The 7,331-nt window shown below is 47.2% G+C and overlaps 2 protein-coding genes across 2 annotated transcripts in view; both read left to right on the top strand.

The window, feature by feature from the left end:
• The first annotated feature begins 583 nt into the window (after positions 1 to 583).
• On the top strand, positions 584 to 1,399 carry LOC119616835 (splicing factor 3A subunit 2-like). Its single transcript, XM_037974486.1, has 2 exons — positions 584 to 592; positions 863 to 1,399. The coding sequence occupies exons 1-2, from the start codon at positions 584 to 586 to the stop codon at positions 1,397 to 1,399; spliced, it is 546 nt and encodes a 181-aa protein (XP_037830414.1).
• Positions 1,400 to 3,685: 2,286 nt separating this feature from the next.
• The window catches only part of LOC108228632 (myosin-11), a gene marked incomplete at its 3' end in the record, with an annotated part of 10,773 nt that continues 7,127 nt past the window's right edge, over positions 3,686 to 7,331 (top strand). Inside the window, exons 1-6 of the mRNA XM_037974487.1 lie at positions 3,686 to 3,962; positions 4,132 to 4,302; positions 5,012 to 5,168; positions 6,573 to 6,600; positions 6,709 to 6,808; positions 7,063 to 7,095. Of these exons, the coding sequence (XP_037830415.1) occupies positions 3,798 to 3,962; positions 4,132 to 4,302; positions 5,012 to 5,168; positions 6,573 to 6,600; positions 6,709 to 6,808; positions 7,063 to 7,095 (654 nt within the window). The remainder of the gene's footprint in view (positions 3,963 to 4,131; positions 4,303 to 5,011; positions 5,169 to 6,572; positions 6,601 to 6,708; positions 6,809 to 7,062; positions 7,096 to 7,331) is intronic.

Consider the following 7,331-nt stretch of genomic DNA (forward strand, 5'->3'; position numbering starts at 1 on the left):
GGTTTAGAGCTCCAACAGGACCAGGTTTAGAGCTCCAACAGGACCAGGTTTAAAACTCCAAACAGGACCGGGTTTAGAGTCTTTGGGGAAATTGCCCCACTCTTCTGTAGAATCCCAGTAAAGATGGAATCAGTAATAAAATAAATTATAAGAACTTCAAATAAATAAGTCCAGTTATTAATAAAAGGTTGGTATTTAAAACTTTTTCAAACTTGATTATTTTCAAGTAATTGTTTACTTTATTAATCCTCAGTAAAGACAGTTTGTTCTTACAGTCCAATAAAGACTTTTATTAAAGTTGGACCAGCTCCTCCTCAGGTTCTAACACCGCAGACCGTCTGACGCCGGCCTCCTCCCGCCTCCTCCCGGCCTCCTCCCGCCTCCTCCCGCCTCCTCCCGGCCTCCTCCCGCCTCCTCCCGGCCTCCTCCTGGAGCTCCACAGCTGCCGGGCACGAGCCGCGTCCTCCGGGGAGGAACCGTGGAACACGAGGAACCGATCCGGAGAACCGTTCTGTGGCCCCATCTGACAGTCAGATAAAACCAGGTGTAGTTTCTGTGGAGCTCAACTGTTTACGGCGTTACCATGGAAACGGTTGGCCGGAGCTATGGCCTTTCACAATAAAAGACCTACCGGAACATGAGTTGTTCTGGAAACTCTCCATCACAGAGTTTGATTGTTTATATTGTTGTTTTTGGTCTTCTTCCGGTTCTGAGTGTCTGTGTCGCTGGTGTTTTAAAGAGTTTTATAAATAAAGTTTTGTCTTGTTTCTGTTTGTTTGTGTTTTAAATGAAATATTAGCTGATTTACAGCTTTAAGCACATTTTCACTGTTTGTTGCTGCAGTTCTCCTCCTGAACTGCAGGTGGCCCTCGCTCCACCCCAGAGGCCCTCGCTCCACCCCAGAGGCCCTCGCTCCACCCCAGAGACCCTCGCTCCACCCCAGAGGCCCTCGCTCCACCCCAGAGACCCTCGCTCCACCCCAGAGGCCTCTCGCTCCACCCCAGAGACCCTCGCTCCACCCCAGAGACCATCGCTCCACCCCAGAGGCCTCTCGCTCCACCCCAGAGACCCTCGCTCCACCCCAGAGACCATCGCTCCACCCCAGAGGCCTCTCGCTCCACCCCAGAGACCCTCGCTCCACCCCAGAGACCATCGCTTCACCCCAGAGGCCTCTCGCTCCACCCCAGAGGCCCTAGCTCCACCCCAGGGGCCCTCGCTTCACCCCAGGGGCCCTCGCTCCACCCCAGAGGCCCTCGCTCCACCCCAGGGGCCCTCGCTCCACCCCAGGGGCCCTCGCTCCACCCCAGAGGCCCTCGCTCCACCCCAGGTGGCCTGTTTAAAAAGCGAGGAGGAGGAAGAGTCACATCATGCTCAGCATCCCTTCATCCACCTGAAGTGATCTCGTCATTTCCCCGGAGTTCAGGCTGCATCGTGCACCGAGGACTGAAGAACTGAGCTGTGAGTACGAACTGTTTGAAAACTAGCAGCTGCTTTTACTGCTTTTACTGCATCTCTGCAGAGCTGCCAGCTGAAACCACCTGCTGAATTACTCAGTTTTGTTAGATGTGCTAAAAGATATGCAAGTCAGAGAAATACCAGTTATATTTAAACACTCAGAGAAACATTTCTTTGTTAAAGTTAGTTCTGAAGCAGTTGAAGAGCAGTAAGATGTTTTATCTGAGTGTGAGGATGAAAAGTCCTGATTAAAGGATGAATATTGATCTGTGGAGCACCTGAACGGCCGCAGCCACACATGGATGCATCCTCTGACATGTCAGCGTTGTGGTGTAAACGGTGAGCTTGGCTGGACACGCGGGCTGCTGCACCTTATAAGGTGAAAAGCCAGCTAAGATCTTAGCATCCGTCTCTGGACTCCGAGCTACCAGGAGCAAAGGGGTTAGCCAAACATGGGCATTCCAGCATGGCAGCTCTTCTGTTTGATTACAGCAGCTATCTGTGTCCTGCTTTTCATGTTTTACTGCCGGCTGTTCAATAAGAGGTCAGAGCAGCCCTGTGCCGTGCACAAGGAGCCTCGCACCGGGATCAGCCAGTAAGTAGCTCCATGCAAAGTGAGGGAAATGAGCCGAGCTTGTTATCAGCTGTAATCTGTGAGACAGTTCTCCAAAACTGAATGCAAATGTGTCTGCAAAGGCAGACAGAGGGAAATATGAGCTGATGGGTCTGTTTTATTGATGCATGTTTGAATTTATTATATCAGCATGAAGAAATACTAAAGAAAAGAGGAAAGCAGCTTTATTTGTGCAGCACCAAGTGTTTTACAGGAACAATTCTAAACATTGTGATAAGGTGCAAATAAAACTATAAAATCAAATAAAAAGATAAAAAATTACAGACTTTCATTTCATACAAATAAAAATTAAATAAGAGCTGGAATAAAACATAAAGGAGCAGAAAATACAGCATCAAATAATTCTTTGTTTTAATGAACGGCAGCAGCAAACAGGTCGGTTTTTAACTCGTTTTAAAGGAACTCAGTCTGAGCGGTCCAGATGTTTTCTGGGAGTTTGTTCCAGATGTTTTCTGGGTGTTTGTTCCAGATGTTTTCTGGGAGTTTGTTCCAGATGTTTGGTGGGTAAAAGCTGAAAGCAGCTTCTGCAGGTTAGGTTCTGCCTCTGCAGATCGATGTTCTGTAAACTTTAAATCATCTCTCTGAGCAACAGGAAAGCCCAGCAAAGACCTGAGACCTGGACCGATGGGGTCCACTGTCCTGGTCTTTGTGAGGACTCGGGCTGCAGAGTTCTGGATCCGTTAAATACTCGGCTCCAGTACTCGGGTCAGCTAAAGAGGAATGACTGGTCCTGCTGAGCCATCAGTCCTTCATCTGCAGCTGTTTTCTTCAGGTGCCAGAAGGTCTTCGGTCCGTCCTCATGTCCCCGATCTCACCAGGGTTTCAGGCTTTAACGTCACAGACTCCTTCAGGTTAATCTGACACGTCCAGATGTTGACGTCTTCACTCGGTGCTGGGACTGAGAGGGATGGCCCAAACGGGTCAAAGATGTGTTTTAATCAGATTTACTCTGTTAATGAGCTTGAGTTAATTAGTGTTTTTAATTAATCCTGTTTGTGTGTTATCATATTTCTGATGTTAGAAAGTTTCTGGTTAAAATTCAAAAATAGTTCATAGTCAAATAAAATCAATATTAATAAAAATACTTTGGATCTTGAGTTTAAAGCTAAGACTTGTGTTATTTTAAATAAATATCTTTATCCTTTGAGTTTAAATGTGTTTAGTTGCAATATTTAATAAATTTAGATATTGTTTTTGTCACGGTTGCAGCTTTAATTTAAACTGATTTGATTGTTTGTACACTGAGCTGACAGACGTTCGGTTTATGAGTCTGTTTGTTTTACGGCTCGAAGTCTTTAGTTTCTTGTTTTAGCCGTTCAGGTTTCTGTCTTCCTGTCTTTTACCTTCATTTCCACCATCCTGGACTCCAGGGGCACATCTCCGTCCTGGTTCTCTGAATCTTCTCCCCATCAGGGGTTAGGGTTAGGGTTAGCCTGGTTCCAGCTGTGGCTGGAGGGGATCTCCATGAGAACATCTGGTGCTGAAGCTGGAGCCACTCGCTGTTCAAACTTCAGTGGATCTGATTCCTTTTAGTTGTCCTTGAAGCTGGTAAATAAACCAAATCTACTGTTGTTTGTGTGATGTCAGCAGGTCAGAGGTTGTTGCTCCAGAGGCTGAAGCAGAACCTGACATCGTCTCAAACTCCTCTGAACCTCCTCCAGCTTCCGCCCCACAGACCCAACCCAGCGCCCTCGCCCACCCTTCCAATATGGCTGACCTGCCTACTGATGACAACAAGTACCTCTTCCTGGAAAACGACTTCCGCAACAGCGGCGTGGCCCAAGCTGACTGGGCGGCCAAGAAGATGGTGTGGGTGCCGTCAGACCGTGAGGGCTTCGAGGCGGCGAGCCTGAAGGAGGAGAAGGGCGAGCAGGTACCGACGGCGTCAACTTTTAGTTTCTCTTCCTCAGAGTTGACGAGTTCAGTTTGAAGACTGATCAATCTGACTGTCGGAGTTTTAGGTTTGGTTTAGTTGGATGATCTTGCAGATTTAGGTGTTACCTGGAGTTTATCACAGTTTTCCTCCTGACGGCGTCCTGCAGGTCCTGGTGGAGCTCTCCAACGGTCAGAAGGCGACGGTGAACAAGGACGACATCCAGAAGATGAATCCACCCAAGTTCAGCAAGGTGGAGGACATGGCCGCCCTGACCTTCCTCAACGAAGCGTCCGTCCTGCACAACCTGCGCGAGAGATACTTCTCCAGCCTGATCTACGTGAGGAAACACCTGCTCCTTTCAGACCTGGAACCAGAGTCCGGAATCCAAAACAAGTTCTTTTAACAAGAGTAAAGGAGTAAATACTCGAGACCTTCAGTGGTTGATCAGAGAATCTGTTTACAGTAAATCTGATCAAACTTCGCTGAATGTCTGAGAACAGAAACATCAGTTTAACTGAGACTTTAATTCTTCTCCACAACTAAACAAATAATCAGACTTAATGATAGAATAATAAATAAAATCCACTGAACCAAAAATATCATCTTCAGGTTAGAAACATAAAAAGTGAACCTTTAAGTGTTCCTTTTCTGTCAAGTTTTTGTCTTGTTTTTACTTTTAGCTGCTTTTTATTTCCAAAAAGCTCCAAATACTCAGATCTGTACCCAACTAACCGTTTTTCATAAAATGGAAAGATAAGTCAGCTCAGATCGCATTCAGATCAGCAGCTTATATTTTTAATTTTTACTCGGCCTATGAAGTCTAATAAGGTGCTGGATGTAAACGCTCCAGTCCATCATCTCTGAAAGCCTTCAGTCCCTGCAGTCCTTATAAGAGCAGACAGGAGAGGAGCTGGAAAAATAAAAAGTTCTGTGATCTTTAACCCGAAGGAGACGGAAAAACAGGCTTCGTGTTTATATCATTCCTGACGGTAAAATATAACCACAGGTAATGAACACGAGGCTCCTTCTCCTCCGTCCTTCTGCAGACGTACTCGGGGCTGTTCTGCGTGGTGGTCAACCCCTACAAGATGCTGCCCATCTACTCCGAAAAGATCATCGAGATGTACAAGGGCAAGAAACGCCACGAGGTGCCGCCGCACATCTACTCCATCACAGACAACGCCTACAGGAACATGCTGCAGGGTAAAACAAGGTTTCTGACATGAAATACAGACAGCTCTTCATACGACACACAGCTGCAGCGCAGGGAGACGCCTTTTATTCTTTTTATAACGTTTTATAAGATCACAATCAACCCAGAGTCTCACCGACGGCTGGGGACAAATAAATCAGACTTCATGAAGGAGTCTCCAAAATGTCTCCAAACCTTCGGCAGGCTTCTCAGCTTCCTCACAACAAGTTCAATCATTTTCTCCTAAAATAGTCAGAGGTGCTGTAGGCATCTGGAACCCGTCTCTGACCTGTCTCAGACCTGTCTCTGACCTGTCTCAGACCTGTCTCTAACCTGTCTCTAACATGTTTCAGACCTGTCTCTAACCTGTCTCAGACCAGTCTCTAACCTGTCTCTAACCCGTCTCTGACCCATCTCTAACCTGTCTCAGACCTGTCTCTAACCTGTCTCAGACCAGTCTCTAACCTGTCTTTAACCTGTCTCTAACCCGTCTCTGACCTGTCTCAGACCTGTCTCTAACCTGTCTCTAACCTGTCTGAGACATGTCTCTAACATGTCTCAGACCTGTCTCTGACCCGTCTCAGACCTGTCTCTGACCTGTCTATGACTCGTCTGAGACCCATCTCTAACATGTCTCAGATCTGTCTCTGACCCGTCTTAGACCTGTCTCTAACCCGTCTCTGACTTGTCTCAGACCTGTCTCAGACCCGTCTCTGACTCGTCTCAGACCTGTCTCTGACTCGTCTCAGACCCGTCTCTAACATGTCTCAGATCTGTCTCTGACCCGTCTTAGACCTGTCTCTAACCCGTCTCTGACTTGTCTCAGACCTGTCTCTAACCTGTCTCTGACTCGTCTCAGACCCGTCTCTGACTCGTCTCAGACCTGTCTCTAACCCGTCTCTGACTCATCTCAAGTCAGTTTCTGAGTCAGACAGGTTGGGATGTGGGAAACTTTGGGATGATTTGATAAATGATAAAACTAAAAAGAGATTAAATTGAGACATAAATAAGATTATCGCCCCCTGCTGGCCCGGAGCAGCTTGTTGTTATTTTTCAGACAAAGGAAAAATAAAAATGTCCAGAGACGTGTCGTAAAGGCTTAAAAAGCCGCTCTGCTTCCTGGGTTGTTGTGGATCTAACTCAAGGGATGGACCTTATACGGGTCCCTGTTACAGAGAAGTTTAACGTCTGTTTGTTTGGAACATATACGAAAGCCGTTAAGCGTGATGAGCCTGACTGGAGCCTCGGAGCGTGCCGACCTCACTTTCCATTCAGACCCAGAACAGCCATACAAGGAGCAGCCGGACCCGGTCCAGCCAGAACCCGCATCCAGCGGCTATATTTAGAGGCTAATCTCACAGTTCATGTTTGGTGTGCTGGTCTGAGCTCAGTCTGACTTTACTCTGTCTCCACAGACCGGGAGGATCAGTCCATCCTGTGCACGTGAGTCCAAACGCACGACACATGAACTCCTCATCCTGTTCGCTCGTTCTCCTGAGCTTCAGTGAAGAGCGAGCAGAGGGTTCAACGTGCCGACCCGTTTCCTTTCAGCGGTGAGTCCGGAGCCGGCAAGACAGAAAACACCAAGAAGGTGATCCAGTACCTGGCTGTCGTGGCTTCGTCCCACAAAGGGAAGAAGGACGTGAACCCTGTGAGTTCAACACATGGAACTAAATCAGCTGCACAGTCCCACATTTCAAGGATTTCAGTCCATTTTATTAAGTAGGAATCTTCTGCTGTCCACTTCTTCCTGGTTATTATTCTATGAATCCTCCAGAACACAGCTCAAACTAAAGCTGCTGTTGACCTTTGAGCTTTGCTGCTCGGCTGCACCTAAAGCTGCTACGAGAGGAAAACTCAAACCTTGTTTACGTTCTAATCGTGTTGTCTCTCTGACTCCTGCAGCAGCAGCAGCAGCAGCCGGGATCTCTGGCCTACGTGAGTAAATCCTCCCGTGGTTTTCTTCCTCCTGCTCTTTAAATCATGCAGATTATTTCTTTACAACATGAGAACAGGAGAACATGAGAACATGAGAACAGGAGAACACGAGAACAGGAGAACACGACAACATGAGAACTTGAGAACACAACAACATGAGAACACGAGAACATGAGAACATGAGAACACAACAACATGAGAACACGAGAACACAACAACATGAGAACACGAGAACA

The sequence above is a fragment of the Kryptolebias marmoratus genome, unplaced genomic scaffold, assembly GCF_001649575.2.
Source record: "Kryptolebias marmoratus isolate JLee-2015 unplaced genomic scaffold, ASM164957v2 Scaffold87, whole genome shotgun sequence".
Taxonomy (NCBI): Eukaryota; Metazoa; Chordata; class Actinopteri; order Cyprinodontiformes; family Rivulidae; genus Kryptolebias; species Kryptolebias marmoratus.